Below are 20,000 nucleotides of genomic sequence, written 5' to 3' on the forward strand. Positions count from 1 at the left end.
ACTCACTTTATACTTTGAGGGTCCACCCAGAAACCACAACACTAATTTTATCTCCTCTCTACTCCACACTGATTACTCTCTCTTCTAAAATGTGAGCAGTCATGTAACCCGTCTACAACAAGATGCCTGTTCTTCTCTGACCTCTTCTCTCATGCTTTAACACTTATCTTCTTGCATAAAGCTGCCTCTCTCAGGATTTGTAGTCTTGCAAGCTGTATGGCAACTTCATTAGTGATGGTAGTACAAAAAAAAAAGAAAAAAAAAAAAAGAAGCACCTAGAAACCATGTCAAAGTAGACATTGGAGCATGATGCAGTCCTTTAGTTCCTTTGAATGCAACTGAACCATTTAACCTGTACCTATATGGAACATTGCCATTAAATATTGGTGATGATGATTATGATGATAATATATGTATATGTGTGTATGTGTCTGTATCCCATTCCATTATTCATACATACACATTACCTCTACAAACTCACTACTTCAACATGTACATGGACACACACACACACACACACACACACACACACACATACAGAGTACATACGTATTCACTAACTCATTATGCATACATACTCATTTCTTTTACACATACATACTCACTACTAGTGTGTATATATATATATATATATACACACATACACACACACCTTTTCTATATTTGCATACACTCACACTCATACCCACAATCCCACAACCGCAGTGTATATAAATACACATTCACTGATTCTGTTTACATACTCATTAATTTTATACACATAGTTACTACTTGTGTACATACACACATGCACAGACATCTACATTTGCACATCACAAACACACACACACACACACACACACACACACACACACACACTCTCATATCTACACACTCACATACACATGTCTCAGTCATACAAATATACAACTCTGCTCTAACCCACTATCTCTATACTTTGCACACATCACTGATTTACTTAAATAAAACTGATAAAACTCTGGATGTCGATATAGGCTGTCTCTGCCAACCATTTCCTCTTCTGTCTTTAATACCTGTTTTATAAACCAAGGTGTTCTTCATTTCATTCTATTAGCTGTCGTAGTATGTCTTGGAAGTGGTTCTGAGACATATGTCAGTCTTTCTGTGCCAAAGTCTAACAGTGTGTGCAGGCAAATCTGTGTAGTTAAGATTTTTGCTTTGCAACCACATGGCTGTGGGTTAAATTATACTGTGGCACCTTAAGTAAATGTCTGCTACCATCGTCATCATCATCATCATTTCATATCCGTTTTCCATGCTGGCATGGGTTGGGCAGCTTGACAGGAACTGGCTAGGTCAGGGACCACACCAGGTTCCAGTGTCTGTTTTGGCTTGGTTTTTACAGCTGGATACCCTTCATGATGCCAATCACTTTATGGAGTGTACTTGGTGCTTTTTACATGACATCAGCACCAGTGCTTTTTATGTGGAACCTCAATTCTGTTGTGGTGGACAGGTCTTCTTGAATTCCCCAACGCATCTTGGAGTTTAATAATACAATGTGAGGGAAATTTGATAAACAGAAAGTGTATGAGAGCTCATTGTGTATGCATATGTGTGAGTTCATGTATTTATATGTATACATACATATATATGTGTGCATGTGTGTGTATACATACATATAGAGAAGAAAGCATTGTATAAGGAGCTGCATGTTGTATGACTGCACCTAGCAAATGCATATGGTTCTGTGCCTCATAACATGATACAGGTAGCCCTGGAGTTCTTCTATGTGCCCCAGAAACTCCAAAGCATTCTATCCATATACTTTGACCAGTTCATGTTTCGGTTCTCTATTGCAAAGTACACCACTGAATACATTGATCTACAAAAGGGGATTGCAATGGGCTGTGCCATCTCACCAACCCTTTTTGTGATGGTCATGGAGATTATACTGAGGGGCTTAATGCCTGAGCACAGGTTCAACCGAGGAGAAGTAAAACTGAGAGTGTTCATGGATGATCTCACCATTGCGCAGGAGAATATCAACGTTGCCAGAGACATGGTGAATAGACTGTCTGAACTGATCAGCTGGAGTCGGATAGCATTTAGACCTTTCACTGAAGGGTGGATCGCTTGTAAATTTGGTTTTCAGCATCAGTGGAGAGCAAATACCAACTGTTCGTGAGCAAAGTGTCAAAAGTCAGTTTTCCCCTCACAGATAAGCATCGTGGTGTTGAACTGCAGAAGCAGGCAGAGACAGGGCTAAAGAGCATTGATCAAGCAAGTTTGCCAGGGAAGTTCAAGGTGTGGTACATGCATTTTGGGTTGCTCCCAAGACTGCTGTGGTACATAACTGTGTATGAAGTTTCTCTAACAAGGATTGAAACAGTTGAACGTAAGATCAATAAGAAGGTAAGGAAGTGGCTTGCCCTTTCGAAGTGCCTTTCATCTGTTGCCCTTTATGGCAACCAGGGTATGCTCCAGTTGCCCCTGACGTCACTAGTGGAGGAGTACAAGGTCTCCAAGGTGCGTCTGTGATTGATGCTGTCTGAGTCAAGGGACACTGTGATCCAGGGCAATCCACCAGATTTTAAAACTGGTAGGAAGTGGAAGGTCACAGGTGATGCAGTAGCTTGATGAGATGACCCAGCATGCTGGAGTGTGTGGAGTGATTATAGACAGCAGGACTGGTGTGGGGCTTGTCAAGAGAGAGTGGTTTTGATCTGAGTTAAGTAAACAAGAACAGCAGAAGCTATGTGAACAACAAGTAAGGCAGCTGGAAGATGAGAGACGTCTGGGTCATGCAGTGCAACAAGCACAGTAGGGTCGGTGGCTGAATTGGGATGATGTCGAAAAGCTGGAGTTGAAGTGGTCTGATTGGTGGCGGTTGAGTGCAGGGCATTTGAAAGCTCTGATCCAGACTGCTTATGATGTGCATCCGTCTCCAGCGAATCTAAAAAAATAAGGTATCCAAGAGAGTCCCCAGTACCACTTGTGTGGGAAGTATGGCAGCCGCAAACACATCCTGTCAGCTTGCCCAAAAGCACTCCAGTCAGGGTGGTATACATTTAGTCATAATTTAGTGCTACATGTTGTTGCTTCAGCTGCAAGAGAGAGTCGAGTGCCTGAACTAAGATTGTGCATGACAGCATTTGTGCAGCAAGGTGTGATGCCAAAGAGACTGGAACCTCGGCAGGCCAAAGACAGAAAATGGGAGGTTTTTGTGGACAAGCCATTGCCTGAAAGCATCGTGGTGTCAGTACTCCAGCCTGACCTTGTTTTAGTAGATGAGGGTCAGAGACATGTGGTACTTGGGGAGCTGACTATGCTATGGGAGGAGAGCATTGCTGAGGCCCATGAGTAGAAGCTGTTGGGCTATGAAGAGCTGATAGCTGAGATTCGGATGAAGGGTTACATCTGTGAGCTGGTTGCGTTCGAGGTTGGCTGCAGGGATTTCCCAGCAGCTTCTCTCAGAAGGTTTCTGAAGGTGGCTAGTGTATCTGCTGTGAGGAGGATCATCAAGGAATGTGGGGAGAAAGCAGTTGAGGGTAGTGCTTGGATTACCAGGAGGTTTGTGAAAGTGTATCAGACCACAGAAGTGGCATGAGCCCGGTTGCAAGGCAATACGTCCAGCTGTTGCGGGCCCACCGTGTAGAGAGATACTGAGAATAATGGGCCGAAATCTTCTTCTTCTTCTTCTTCTTCTTCTTCTTCTTCTTCTTCTTCTTCTTCTCTTCCTCCTCCTCCTCCTCCTCCTCCTCCTCCTTCTTCTTCTTCTTCTTCTTCTTTATATATTTCTGTGTGTGTGTGTGTCATCATCATCATTCTTTAAAGTCCACTTTTCCATGCTTCCCATTGAGGCAAAGTTGCCTTGAGTGATATTTGAACCCAGAGTACAGAGAACGAGAGTAAATACTACAAGACATTCTATCTGGCACTCTTATGATTCTGCCAGTTTTTCTGCCTCATGCATATAAAAAGGTGCTTAACAATTGAAAGAGCCTGGAAAGTTTGTTTGTATATTTTTGGACAATTACCTTTGAAAACAGTAACCAGTTTGCTTACCCTATCATTACCATACTTTTAATAAGTGACACCACTAGCAAAATAACTTTGTTGTTATTAAGCTGGTTTGGGAATTTGACATGAAATTTTGATGGAAGGTTTTAATTTAGATCCTTTTAACTCTTTAGGATTTAAACCAGTCACATCTGGCCCAAATATTCTATCTGTTTTGTGTTCAAAACAGCTAGATTTGGTCTTTCACACCTACCCTCTAATATCAGTCTAAAAATAAACGTTAACTTCATCAAAATTTCAAAGCTATGAGATAATGCATGATTAATTCAAAACAATGTGAATAAATAAGCCTTAGATTTGATCGAGTAATCTGAACGCAAAAAGGTTCGAACATAATATATCATAGTACTAGGAAAAGTTTCGAAAGAGTTTGGTATGAAAAGAGTTTGGATGAGTGTTAATGTAAGTGCAAATACTGTAATCCTGACAGAATCAACTGAATGTGTTTGGAAAATTGAAGATTCAGGCTGTCTGAAGATAGTATTGTATACTTGTTTCAGTCATTAGAGTGCAACCATGATGGGGCACCGTTTTGAAGAATTTTAGTCAAACTTATCAACTTCTGTACTTATTATTTTCTGTAAGGCCTGGTACTTATTTTGTTGGTCTCATTTGCCAAACTGCCAAGTTATGGGGACATACGTAAACACACCCATGCTGTTTGTCAAGCAGTGATGGGGGAATGAACACATATACAAAGAAAGACACACATACACATATATATGATGGGCTTCTTTCAGTTTCTATCTACCAAATTTGCTCACAAGGTTTTGGTCAACTCATGGCTATAGGAGAAGATAATTGCCCAAAGTGCCACACAGTGGGACTGAACCTAGAACCATGTGGTTGGGAAGCAAACTTCTTAGTGCAGGAAGAATTTGGTGTGCATGTGAAAATAGAATATCAAAGAAGAAGCAAAAGACTGTACCATTAATCTGTTTATCATATTTAGACTTGACTTAAACCTCATTCTTAAATGTCCATTTTTAGCCTTAATTCTTTCTTTGAATTTTCTTCTACAGATACTTTAAAGGAAATAGCTCTTGAAGATCGAGAATTATTGTTATCCTCTATTTATGAACTGCTGAACCCCAACTCGATACAAGTGAAGGAGGATGATTTGAAGAGATTTACCTCAAATGCAGAGAGGGAGAAGTACCTAGCTGCTGTACATGTGGCACAATCAAAGGACACACACTTGCATTTGGTGGAAGCCACTTCTCCCAATGCGCCATCAGCAATGTCGACATCTTCATCATGTTCATCACCCTTCAACAGGCATCTTGACTGGCCTAACCACGACAATGATACCAGTTGCATGCATCAAAGCCATATCTCACTCGACGAAAGAGAAGTTACTACAGAGTAAGTCATTGTCATTTCTCTTCTGTTTCTTTCTGGTCTTAATGACATTGCTGCTAACTTTCTCATCTCCTTGGAGAAAGGCATTAATATCATAGCATTATACTTCTTATGTTCACAGGGGAGACTTTAGTCCTCAAGCACTTACAGTACTGAAGTATTTCTATCCAGTGTCTGACATAGTACAGTGTTCTTGAGCAAGACACTAAACTCTGCTCATATAAGTTAGGGTAGTTGGAGTGTCACCTGCTGTTTGTATCTACTTGCTACTACTTTATTGTATTGATTCTAGGTTCAATTCTACTGCATGGCACCATAGGCAAATGTCTTCTACAATAGCCTTGGATTGATTAAAGTCTTGTGATTGGAAGTCGGTTGACAGATGCTGTGTGGAAGCCCATAGTGTGTTTGTGTATATGTGGGTGTACGATTTAGCTCTCAGCATGAGAGCCTTGTCTTTAATTAGTCATGTGTTCTGTGTGTAGATAAAGGTTTTGTTCTACTTGCTCAGAGGTCTAGTGTTCAAATCTTTTACTGATATTTCAGTGCAAATTTAGAAGGGACGTTTTAGCCTACATTACTGCAGTCTGCCTAGCTGTGGAGGAGTAGGTACCAGATTGGTTTGAGAATGGTCAGTTTCATTACAATTTACCAGTTACCCTGATCTTCTGTCTTAATGTTGTATCCAGGTTCTGGGTCTGAATACTGTGTTTCTGTGAGGAATGTTGTTGTTCTATGATTAGTTAGTGTATTCCACATTAAAATGGGAATGCACAGAGTATTCCCCTCCAAGTGGGTGTCTTTCTAGCTTATGAAAGATAAGCCTTAGAAGTAAACATACCAGCTCTTCTCAGGTACTCCTGACACATTCCTGTTGTATCACACCCTTACTGTGTCTCACTCTGGCTGTGTCTCACCTCTACTGTGTCTCACACACTGCTCTAACTCACCTTATGCTGGCCCCTGATTAGGCTGTGTCTCACCTCTGATGTATCTCATCCCTTTTTCTATTACACCTTATCCTGGCCTTTGATTAACCACTTTTTCTAATTCTCTGCACCCAGAATAATAACCTGCTGTCATTCACACTTTGCCTAAATTTTTCCTGCTGATAACTAATATCCATTGAATTGCCCCTTTTTTTTTGCATCAGATTCTGGTTGGTTGGCTGATTGGTCAGTTGGTGGGGCTCAATGAACAAAGGATCCTTATTCTAATTTAAGGTGTAAGGTAGAACAAAAGAATTCAATGATACAGATTCTTTTTTTTTTTTGTTTAATGGTTCAGCGGTTAGAGTGTTGCACTCATAATTATATGATTATGATTTCGATTCCTGGACTGGGTAGTGCATTGTTTTCTTGAGCAGAACACTTCATTTCACATTGTTCCAGTTCATTCAACTGTAAATGAGCAATAACTGAGAAGGTAACTCCATGACAGATTGACATTCCATTCAATGGTGGGAGAAATGTTCTAATCTTGGACACTCATATACCCTGGAAAGCAGGTTAAGCTTATAAGTCTTATAAGTCCTTGGGCTCATGATAGATCCAAGTCAAAATTGTTCAGTCAGAAGGAAAGGCCTGTGGCCATGACATTTTCAGGTTCTCCAAGACTTCTGAGATCATTATGGTTCAGTCTGGACATTTTTAGGCAGTAAAAACAGGGTGAAGTGGGATTTCAATTTGCTTAATGTTTTGGTTAAGAATAATTGGGAAAAGTGGTTAATATGGAGTCTGAGTTAGGGGTTATGTGGAAGAACTACTAGCTGATGTTAGTTGGGCCAACATAGAAGTTATTCTTCAGAGGAAGAGAAGCTATTTTTGTAATACTCAATGATGTCTTTCCCAGAATTTCTCTTTTAAATTCTACCCTGTATCTAGAACTGTAATACAGATCTTTTCTTTGCTGACTTCCAACCAATTTGAACCTAATAGATGCCAAAATAGGAGTAAATCAGTACATAAATTCTTAATATCAACTCAAAGTTAATCATTTTAGTAGTAGCAAGAGAAATTTGAATCAACTTCAGTATGTCTTACTCTTAGTCTTAGATCCTCTCTTATAGTTGGCTTGTACATTGGTCAGCTAGACATCTCCAATAATCTCACTTTGAGTATAGCTGCTTGCATCTTCCTAGGTGATACTAAGTTGCTTCAGATCTTCTTTGAAGATAGCGAGCCATGTCTTCCTCTCTTTCTTCATCCATTGTGTAACTGTCTTCAGTATTCATTCTTCTGGTAGTTGGAAAACATGACTTGCAAGTCTCTTTTTTTTTTTTGCCACAATCTCCTGCAAGCTGTGCTGATTGGCTCTTCTCAGGACTTCAGTGTTTGCAATTATATCCCTGTAGGTGATCAAGTGTATTCTGCATAAACACCATTGATGGAATGTAGTCATTTTCAAGTTTCTCCTGCATAGACTACTGTTGACAGGTCAATGCTCTGGTACAATAGGATCTTCATATGGCAACTAATCTATGAGCTGGTCCAGATCTTTATTAACTCTCGTACAAGACTGATGGCATTTTATGTGTTTTAGAATCTTGATTTGCATGCAGCCTGATTGAATATTTATGAAGTTCACTGCATAAGGTCTCAGGTTCAGTCCCACTGCATGGCACCTTGAGATTTACTTCAGACCTTTCATCTTTACTACAGGTTGACTCAAGCTTCTTGAGTGAAATTGGGTTGATGGAAACTGTGCAGAAGCCTGTCAGATGAATTGTACCCGTAATTCAAACGTACATCCTTGTCAGTTGCACACTGTGTCACAGTGATTATACTTGAGGGTTACATTAATGGTACACATGTCTGTGGAATATTCCACCACTTATGTGCTAATTCAAGAGCAGGTAATCTAGAAGATCAAGCAACTGAATCCTCATTGTTGAATCTCATGAAGATCCCTGTTCACTTTATTTATTTGAATAGTAAAGTCACCTTTGATGAAATTTGAGCTGAGATTATAAAAGGAAAGGACTAAATACAGTGAAGCATTTAGTGTGGTGCTTCAGCTGTTTCTGTCATTCTGCTGCAGCAACTGATGTTCTTGTTGTGAATATAATTGATGTTATAATAATAGCTTCTACTTTTGGTATAAAGCCAGAGGTTCAGAGGAGGGAGCTAGTTGATTACATTGAGCCCAATGCTCAACTGATATTTATTTTATCGACTCTGAAAGGGTGAAAGGCGAAGTCAACCTCAGTAGAATTTGAACTCAGAACATAAAGACTGACAAAATGCTGCTAAGCATTTTGTCCAATGTGCTAATGATTCTGCCATCTTGCCACTTTAATTGCTGTCATAATAATGGCTGTACAAGGCCACACAAGACCAGTAAGATGAGGTGAGGATTTAAGTTGATTACTTCAACCTCAGTGCTCATCTTGTACTCATTTTATCATCCCTGAAAGAATAAAAAGCATAGTTGACCTTGGTGGAATTTGAACTCAGAACATAATGACAGATAAAATGCCGCTAAGCATTTAGCTTGGCGTGCTAATGATTCTGCCTGCTTGTCACTTTAATTGATGTTATCGAAATGACAAGAAGAGGTGATATACAGGTTTTTTGCCATCTCTGTAGAAAAAAAAGACAGTTCTGAGATTCATAGATGAATCACAAAGTTGGTGGTGGGGTTGAATGGGTGTGGCTGGGTGGGAATATGTGAGGTGTGGGTACGTGTGATGAGGAAGTTGCTAAAGTTGGAAATTGAAACTGAGGTGTTGACTTGGTTAAGTTTATCTGGACAATCGCCAAAATAATCATAAAAGACTTGGCAAGCAATTCAAGTAGTAGTAGTAGTAGTAGCAGTAGTAGTAGTTGTTATGAGGATGATGGTGGTGGTGGTGGTGATAGTGGTGGTGGTGGTGATAGTGGTGGTGGTAGATGTGATGGCAGCAGGAGTAGTGAAGGTGGTAGCAGATGCTATTGTTTGTGTCACTCTATCAATCCACACTTGTATTTGATACAAAAACACTCATATTAGATACACCACCACCAATAGTAGTAGTAGTAGTATTAGTAGTAGTAGTAGCAGTAGTAGTAGTAGTAGTAGTAGTAAGCAGCAGTAATAGTAGAAGCTGTAGTAGCACCTGCAGTAGTTGTAGTAACAAGTGGCAGTAGTATTGCCAGTTGTAATAGCTGATGCAGTAGTAAGTAAGTTAGTAAAATCCCAAGCTGGTGACCAAGGGTGGAGGCTGTCCCCTCAACTAATACACTGCTATGGGTGCTGCTGATTGATGGACTCTGGTAATGATGTTATTCCCTGCTTTCCGATCCATGGTGTTGGCCTTATTCATGCTTGACGTCAAGGCGCTATGACTTCAGGTCTTCTTCAGTTTGTTTCACCCATGTCTTCTTTGGTGCGTTGCAGTAGTAGTGTGACTATCAGTAGAGGTGGCAGTGGTGGTGGTGGTAGTAGTTATAGTAGTAGAAGGAATAGTTGTAGTACTAACAAGTGGCAGAAGTAGCAGTGGCAGTAGTACAAGAAGTTACCCAAATATGAACGAATGACTGTCCTGCACGATAGGCATAGTCTGAGATCTCACCCGTCATGCCACTGTGGTCCCATGCTGCAGACTTATATTACACCAGAGTCGATCTTATCCAGTTCTTTATGTCCTTACTTCATCTTTGTTGGTTGAGATTCCATTTTCCTAATTAGCACTAATTGCACTATTTCAACCGTTTTGATACCAAGTCCAGGTTGTATGATACTGGCTTATTGTTTAAAGTGACCTAAATTTATGACTGACCAACCAACCATCCATCCATCCATGCATCCATTCATTTATCTGTCTGTCTGTCCATCCATCCATCCACCCATTTATCTGTCTTCTCCAACTATTTCTGGATAGGTTTTTAGAGTAGAGTCCTCAGGTAACTCCTCTAATGGTCCTATCAGAAGCAACTGTTATTAAACTTCCTGGATGGATTCCTAAGAATACCCAACTGAGACTATGGATATTATCCAACCATCTCTGGTGTAATGTTATTCAACAAGGTGCATAGCTTGGAGATCAAAGTGTCTCTCCAAAGTGTCTGCTACTTTTCTGCATTGAGAAGTCACAGCCCTGGTACTATGGTCATGTAAATAGAATGTTGAAGGATAAAATGACAAGATGAATCCTTCAAACCAAGCCACCTGGTAGGAGGCCTAGGAGTAGACCGAGAATGAGATGGTTGGATAATAAATTTTTAACCTTCCATCAAATTTCATGTTAATTTATGTTCCAAACAGCATTTTAAACCTTTAGCATTCAGATTTTATTGTCAACTGTAATACTTATTCACATTGTTTTAAATTAATCATGCTTTAACTCATAGCTTTGAGATTTTGATGACGTGATTGTTTCTTTTTAGAATGACATTGTAAGGTAGGTGTGAGAAGCCAAATATGGCTGGTTGACCATAGAACAAGAATATTTGGGTCAGATATGGCCAGTTTAAATGCTAAAGGGTTAATAATGACAAAGTTCTATTGAAAGTTAATTGAAATAGAAGAAGTGTACTTCTTACTGAACTATGGGAAAAGAAAAAGGTTTGAAAATTGATTAAATAAAACAAAATAAAGAAAAGTTTGGTTGAAACTATTTATACCTCTCACTTGCAAGATCTATAAAGTCTGACATATAGCAAAAAAAAAAAAGAAATTATAATACTTCATCTAACATCCAGTTGTCATCCACTGAAATTTAAGTAGAATTAAAGGAAGGCCCTGCATTTGAGTTAATTGATGTTATTGTGAAGAATGAGGTGCAAGTGACCTCAGGGCTCCAGTTTTTGTTGAAACTTCATGACTAATAAATGATTTTGTGTGACTGAAATGTGTACTAATCTTTGTCTTAATTACTGCATATGCTGATGTACAGCACAAGATGCATTCTTGCAAAAGATGTACTCCTATTTTAGAAGGGTATTTTGTGGAAAGAAGCAAATTTAGTATGTTTCATTTACATATTGGAAGATATTTTGACATGGTTTTGTGGGGAAGACTGTCTGATTTTGTGCATGTAACAACAATATTGCGATATATTAAGATCCCTTTGGTCATGAATGACCATGGGTTTGCACCTCCAAGGCACAATCCTGGGTGAGGTTGTTTGTGGAAGGCTAGCAGTTGCCCATGCATAGCAGTCTCCCCTCTCCATGCTACCATTGTTGTCCAAGGGAAAGGCAAAAGCCGATACAGCTTGGCACCAGTGACTTCACAACTCATTTCTATAGCTGAGTGAACTGGAGCAACATGAAATAAAGTGTCTTGCTTAAGAACACAACACACAACCAGATCTGGCAATTGAACTCATGACCTCACAATTCTAAGTCCAATGTTCTAACCACTGAGTCATGATAATTATATATACAGGTATAAAGTAGGAAACCATAAATTTATCTTAAAAAAAAGCCGTATGATGGGACTACCATATCTTAGCTTTCTCTTGTTTCAGTTCAATTGTATGGTTATTTATATTTTGGTTAAAAGAATTGCCGTGCAGGTGTGAAACTTATTTCTTGCTGTAAAGTTTTGTATAAATGTGACCCATCATGAGGATGGTCCATCATCACTATAGTTTTGTTCTCATTCAGTCACTGAAAATAGCTGTCAAGTGTATGAAAGTTTTTTAACATGTCTTTTGTCTTTCTAGGAGACTTTTTCATTTAGATCTGTGGTTCTCAACTATTTTTTGCCTATACACCCCTTTGCTTCCTATTTTAGTCCTTTGGACCTACATAACCATTTGAAAAAACACAAACCATCCTACTGTATTTCTATAATTAAATATTATTAGGAATTGTATTAAAAAAAAATTTAATATTTTATATAGGCGCAGGAGTGGCTGTGTGGTAAGTAGCTTGCTTTCCAACCACATGGTTCTGTGTTCAGTCCCACTGCGTGGCACCTTGGGCAAATGTCTTCTACTATAGCTTCGGGCTGACCAAAGCCTTGTGAGTGGATTGGGTAGACGGAAACTGAAAGAAGCCCGACGTATATATGTATATGTTGCCAGTACTGCCTGACTGGCCTTCATGCCGGTGGCACGTAAAAGCACCCACTACACTCTCAGAGTGGTTGGTGTTAGGAAGGGCATCCAGCTGTAGAAACTCTGCCAAATCAGATTGGAGCCTGGTGTAGCCATCTGGTTCACCAGTCCTCAGTCAAATCGTCCAACCCATGCTAGCATGGAACGTTAAATGATGATGATGATATATATATATATATATGTATGTGTGTTCACATCCCCATCACTTAGCAGTTTGGCAAAAGAAACCGATAGAATAAGTACTATGCTTACAAAGAATAAGTCCTGGGGTCAATTTCTTTGACTAAAGGCGGTGCTCCTGAATGGCCGCAGTCAAATGACTGAAACAAGTAAAAGAGTAAAAGAGAGAGAGAGAGAGAGAGAGAGAGAGAGAGAGAGAGAGAGAGTATATTGAGTCTACACTGCAGGGTGGTTGGTATTAGGAAGGGCATCCAGCTGTAAAAACCCTGCCAAAACAGACACGGTAACCTGAGGTAGTCTTCTACCTGGCTGGCTCCTGTCAACCATCCTACTCATGCATGGAAGACAGATGTTAAACGATGGTGATGGTGACTGTAGGAGTATAACTGATTTATTGCACATAAATTTTATCGACAAAATATGGACTCCCTGTTCACACCCAAGAGCCCTCTGGACCCTGGTTAACAACCACTGATTTAGATAATAACTGTTTCTTAATTGTAACCCAGTCATTAAATTAATTAAAACACATACCAGGTGTAGATTATGTATGCTGAGAGAGGAGGTATATTGAAACAATGTGACCTCTCCACAAAATTGCTGACATAAACTTAAGCAATCTTTTCCAAGTTTGTGGTAACAGACTGTGATATTTTGATTTGTTTTCAATATTTCATTATAAGTATAGCATACTGGGCAAAATGCTTAGTGGTATTTCATCTGTCTTTACATTCTGAGTTCAAATTCCATCGGGGTCGACTTTACCTTTTATCCTGTCATGGCCAATAAAATAAGTACTATTTGAACACTGGAATCGATGTAATCAATTGACCCCTCCCCTAAAATTGCTGGCCTTGTGCCAAAATTTGAAACCAATATTTTATTATAAGTAACAATTTTTGGGCCTAGTAGACTTAGGCTCATTCATCTCCTTAAGCTGCGATTCTTAGTCTCCTATCCATAATATGACTGCATTAGACAATGTAATTTTTTTATTTATTTTCAAATACAGAAGTGCATCTTATGCACCAGTGAATATAATTATTGATATTTTCTTGATAGACTATTAATAAAGATTACCAAATATGTCACAAATAATATTGTGAAGACATCACTGGGTATACTGTTATAACAACATTGTCTTTTTTTATTTACTTATGCAGGTCTTGCTCTATGTCTTCATTTGCTAATGACTGGGGTAGTAGTGAAGTCTCGCGGGTAAGTTACATGCATAGCCATTCACTTACACCAGCACACACACACACACACACACACATACACACACACACACACACACACACACACACACACACACACACATTTATAATCTTCAAGCAGGTAACGTAAATCACATTGTTCGCACTCCATAGAATTCAAGAAAGTGTGTCTAAATAAATTCTTAAAGATAAAAAGCCAAATTGACCTCAACAGGATTTGAACCCAGAATGCAAAAAGCTTTTATACATTAATAATTTGATATTCAATTAAATTGTAGTCATACAGAAAGAATAATAATATATTATTATTCTTGTGAAACGCAGTGAAATTCCTAGTGAAGCTGAAGTTTATGAACCTCAGTCTGCTGGCTTCCTTCAGTAAGTAAATAATTTACTCCTTTCCATTAAGAACAAAGCCAATCTCTGTAGTAGGGGAGTGATATAGCAAACATGGCCAACCACCAGAGTAGTGAAAGGACTTGTGCCTTTATAACAGCATAAACTATAATTAGTCTATGTAAAGGTATAAAATTGTAGTCATACACAAAAAATAATAGTATTTTATTATTCTTTGTGTATGACTACAATTTAATTGAATATCAAATTATTAATGTATAAAAGCTTTTTGCATTCTGGGTTCAAATCCTGTTGAGGTCAATTTGGCTTTTTATCTTTCTGGTAGTGGTGGGGTGAATTGATAAAATATAGTCCATGTCTAGTACTGGGGTTGATTTACTCAACTGTGCCCTTCCTATAACTTTTAGTCCTATATTGATGATAGTAAGAAAGACTTCTTGGCATGCAAGGTATGAACCTGGAGTGCCTGTAACAAGCTTCACAACATCTGGCAATCATATAATCATAGAGTCAACAAGGCTTGCCTTCTTAAGGGCATGTGTAGGGAGCATTCTTGTAGGGAGCATTCTTCTTTTCCTGGAGCCAAAATTTGGACTCTGAATACATCACTAGGGAATTCTAGGGTTTCACTAGTTTCAAGCCTGCCCTGATGGTATGTCTTTCAGGTTTCTCATGTGGATTCAAAATTTCTCGTGGAATGAGCACAAGACCAAAGAAATAATTTATGGGCACATGCTGTCCATTGCTCCCATTACTGCTCAATGCAGGGTAGTTTTGCTGGCCACTGTTATCATGCTGAATACTAGATGTTATATTTTTGAGACTTCCATATCCTAGTAGAAGACTATTTAACTTTACTGATGTTAGTATCAGAAACTTACATAAAATCAAGGACCAGCTGAAACTGAAAGGGGTCAGCAATTCCGGGTGTAATGAAATGGTTATGGCCATTGAAAGATGATGAGGAAACTTTTGGACTTGTGCCAGTATTAGAAATCAATAATGGATCAAAGTCATTAATATATTCAATGTCCAGTATTTAGAACAAAACTATTCTCTTGCTGAAAAGTAAAAGGGATTTTAAAGGAGTAGCTCTGTGTGATAAGAAGCTTGCTTCCCAACCACATGGTTCTGGGTTCAGTCTCATTGTGTGGTACCTTGGGCAAGTGTCTTCTATTATAACCTCAAGGTGACCACAGCCTTCTAATTGGATTTGGTAGACGGAAATTGAAAGAAGTCAATCATATATATATATTTATATCTATGTGTGTGTCTTTGTATCTCAGTTTGTCTCCTACTGCTTGACAACTGATGTTGGTGTGTTTGCATCCCTGTAACTTAGCAGTTCGCTAAATGAAACCGATAGAGAAAGTACTGAGGTCAATTCATTCAACTAAAAATTCTTCAAGGTGGTGCCCAGCATGGCCACAGTCTAATGACTGAAACAAGTAAAAAATGATAAAAGCTGTAAATATTAATTCTCATTAGAATCAGTAATGGATTGCACCAAGAATGGATTGCTTCAAGAGCATTAATACTAAATTAACTGGAGGAATATTTCCAGATTCTACATGAATTGATGACTTAGCTTATAAAAATCTCAAAATTCTTTGATCAAACTGTGTGTCATTCATGCATGACAGCTTATATCTAATTAAGAACATGGACCAAAATTAACACTAAAAATACAAAAAAAACAAAACAATTCAGATTTACAAATTAACAACATTAATTATGAACAGAATACCTTCAAAACCATGAAATTTAATTTTTTTTTTCCAAATAAATTTTTTTACCAGGCTTATTTGATCAGTTAACTGTAAATAATTTTTTAAATTGATATAATTTAACTTCAGTTTGCTTTTCTAAGCTTCTTTTCACTTCAATCGTTTGTATGTAGATTTGGTTTTTATGCATAATACGAAGCAAAATATTCTTCTTTGCTTGAACTTATATTGTTAGAGTATTTTTAATTTGATTTGGTGCCATTTAAAAACCTCTCTTTATTGAGAAAAGAAAAATAGAAAAAAGTTACCAAACTTATTGTAACGCGCTTTTATTATTCTCTCCGGAATTCTTTGTGTTGCTAATTAGATGGGTTTTTTTTTTGCTACTTTCTTTAATTTCTCTATTGTTTCTGTTTCGAATAAATAACGATAATCATAACAAAGAGGAAGAAAAAAAAAGCATTAAAAAAAAACTATCATGAAGAAGCTAATCATAATAATGATAATAATAACGATAAAAATTACTTTTGTGTGCTAATTAGTATGTAAAAGTGCAGACAGATTTTGATGGTTGTGTTCCCCTACCACCACAAAACAGTGCGTGGCTCGCCAGGTGTCACTGTATGAACTCCTCAGCCTTGAGAAGAGAAAAGAAGTGTGCTGCATCGACGTGAGCCGACCAGAAAACTCACACTTTGAGTTTAATGTGGAAACCACTGAGCAGGGACATGTGCTGATTAATGAGGCTCGAGGCCTTGAAATCAATCCAGGAGACAGGTAGACTCAATCTCCATTTAACTGGTTCTTTCTATCTTAAAACATTTGTTGCATATTTACTGTAAAGTTCGCATGACGGTCTGTAAAAGAGATTTCTATATTGTTTCTTATCATGTTTTCTTGCTTTACCTTTTTCTTTTTCTTTTAATTTTCCTATTTTATGTTTGAAGTAAATTTTCTTTTGATTTCTGGAAACCTTGTTGAGCTGAATAGTTAATAGTATTTTTTTTATGTTGGAAATATATTTTGAAGGAAGAAAAAAGAGAAAAAAAAAAAAAGAAATTAAAAACAGAAGAATCCAATTGTTGTATTTTTATTGTTGTTAGTTTTCCAATAACTATCTTGCCTTTTTCTGTTTATTTTTTTAATTTACTTAAATTTGCTGTGATGTCTGGATTCCAAAACATGAAGGATACTCGAAGTAAATGGTGTATACATATGCAATGAAAACGACTTGAAACAAGCAACAAAGAACTGTGACTGGTTAAGGATGGTTGTGGTACGCAGTGAAATTCCTAGTGAAGCTGAAGTTTATGAACCTCAGTCTGCTGGCTTCCTTCAGTAAGTAAATAATTTACTCCTTTCCATTAAGAGCAAAGCCAATCTCTGTAGTAGGGGAGTGATATAGCAAACATGGCCAACCACCAGAGTAGTGAAAGGACTTGTGCCTTTATAACAACATAAACTATAATTAGTCTATGTAAAGGCATAAAATGCCATCTTTTATCCTTAACCCTTTAACTGCAAAATTAAATTTCATGGTTATTTTAGTAATGGGTAAAGATCCCCTTCTGTCATGAATGACTATGGTATTGCACCTAGAAAGTTAACCTTTGAGGCACAAGTCCAAGCAAAGTTGTTTATGAAAGACTAGCAGTCTCCCATGCATACCAACTTCCCCTCTCCACACCACTGGTGTTATCCAAAGCAAAAGCAGTGGCCGAAACAGCTTGGCATTAGTGACATTACAACTCATTTCTACATTTGAGTGAACTGGAGCAATGTGAAATAAAAGTGTCTTGCTCAAGAATACAACACAAAGCCTAGTCTGAGAATTGAACTCACTATCTCATGATTGTGAGTCCAATGCTCTAACCACTGAGTCATGCATCTTCACATTATTCCAGTAATAATGTTAAATATCTACAGATAAGGTTTAGCAATAGGAAAGGACATCCAGCCATAGAAAATCTGCTTCAACAAAGTCTGGAAAACTGGTATTAGAAGATGATGATGATGATATATATAAAATGTTAATCTTAGTAAGATTTGTAGTAAACTGCCCAGAGACATTTTTATACTACTGCTATCAATTATGCATGTATTAATTAATTAATTAATTAATTTGTTTATTTTCAGTGAAAGTAAAAATCTCAAAAACCAGACCAGTGAATTGAAATCAAGGGTGAGTGAGTTCAGTATTTCTATACTCTCTATTATGCAGTTATTTATAAGAACAACCTCAGACCTTTTCCTTGAAGTATGCCTCAGCAAAATGTACAGTGGGTTAATTGAAATAATTGAGATAGAACTAATTAAAAGTGAACACAGTTTCTTAATTAATAATTACTGATACATATTTCATGTGATTACATCAATTTATATTTAATTACCAAATGATAAATATGCCACAGGTAACGACATTATTATAATGAATGTTTCCTTTACATTTTCTTCTTTGTTTATTCTTAAAATACATATTTTCTTGTTTTTTTTTTTACTTCCTTATTAACAAATACATCTTGTTGATCAGTTCTGTGTTTCCTTTTTACAAACTCTTTTTGGTTGATTTATTTTATTCTTTTTATTTTTGCAGCTCTTGTTTGAACATTATTATTATTATTATCATCATCATCATCATTATTATTATCATTATTTGTAACTACCCTTTTGTCCTTTCCTCTTTGTGATGTCGCCCCATTTGTCACCTTTGTGGTAAATTAAAGAAACAATTATTGCTGCTGCTGCTGTTAATACTACTACTACTACTACTACTACTACTACTACAGCATTCATAAGGGGGTACCAAATGCATGAATGAAGCTTAAGTAACAGTTTGTTCATTACAGTGGTTTATATGAAAGAGACTTCTAACATTGAGTATCCAATGGGAAACAAACCCACAACTCCTAGCTGATGTCTTGATACACATTCATGGAATTCTCACTCTATTGCCAGTATATATATATATATGTGTGTGTGTGTGTGTGTGTGTGTGTGTGTGTGTGTGTGGTGTGTGTGTGTGTGTGTGTGTGTGTGTGTGGGAGTAAGCAAATTAGACAGGTCAATATATAAAGTATATTAAATACATGAAATACAAAATATGTATGTATGTATGCATATAAAAAGGTCCAACTTACACAGAGTACGAACGGTATACAAAACTAAAGAAAATTAATGATATAGAAAATTAAATGATATAAAAAAATTTAATTTAATTTAATTTTCTATATCATTTGTACTCTGTAAGTTGGGTCATTTTATATGTATACATATATACATATTTTGATATTCCATGTATTTAATATACATTATATATTGATCTGTCTAGTTACTATCTCATATTTCTTGCTTTTACTTGCTCAGTGGTGAATATTTTGAAGTATTTAGCACTACTAAGTGTATTCTATATAGAAGAACATCTCGATCTCATCTATGAATTATATTTATGTACATATATATGTATATATATATATATATATGTATAATATATGTATATATATAAGTATATATATATATATGTATATATATATATGTATAATATATGTATATATATGTATATATATATGTATATATATATATGTATATATTATATATGTATTATATGTATATATTATATATGTATTATATATATATATGTATAAAGTTAATTGCAGAATGAAACCGTTAGGTCATCGACTCGAAAAGCCGTAGCCCAACATTGACCACATATAAGAAGTACAACATAGACCACAAAAACCAAATTAGTAAAGGGAGGTCAAAATTTTTATACATAAGAATAAAAATCGATTAAAATACATAGAATAATATAAATAAATAAAAAAACAGCGATTAAAAATTGATCAAAAATATTAGAGACTGGTACAAATACAGTAGAATAAAAGTATATATATATATATATACAGAAAAATATATATAAAAAAAAATAATACATAGCGAGACGTAGCACAACAGTTCATTCGCTGAGGCCAATAAAAAAATTCAAGACAGTAGTACGAAAGTTCACTACCTCCTCATGACAGCAAATTTAGTAGGTAAAATTCAATTTCATAAACAGGAATACCGAAGTGC

The 20,000-nt window shown here is 37.0% G+C and overlaps 1 protein-coding gene across 1 annotated transcript in view; it reads left to right on the forward strand.

Annotated features, from left to right (window-relative positions):
* The window catches only part of LOC106871175 (uncharacterized), a 39,238-nt gene extending 20,878 nt beyond the window's left edge, over nt 1-18,360 (forward strand). Inside the window, exons 5-9 of the mRNA XM_089357455.1 lie at nt 5,067-5,409; nt 13,795-13,849; nt 16,531-16,709; nt 17,121-17,270; nt 18,069-18,360. Of these exons, the coding sequence (XP_089213581.1) occupies nt 5,067-5,409; nt 13,795-13,849; nt 16,531-16,709; nt 17,121-17,270; nt 18,069-18,282 (941 nt within the window). The 3' untranslated portion in view covers nt 18,283-18,360. The remainder of the gene's footprint in view (nt 1-5,066; nt 5,410-13,794; nt 13,850-16,530; nt 16,710-17,120; nt 17,271-18,068) is intronic.
* The last annotated feature ends 1,640 nt before the right edge of the window (nt 18,361-20,000 follow it).

Source organism: Octopus bimaculoides, chromosome 9 (assembly GCF_046866305.1).
Source record: "Octopus bimaculoides isolate indiv1 chromosome 9, ASM4686630v1, whole genome shotgun sequence".
Lineage (NCBI taxonomy): Eukaryota > Metazoa > Mollusca > Cephalopoda > Octopoda > Octopodidae > Octopus > Octopus bimaculoides.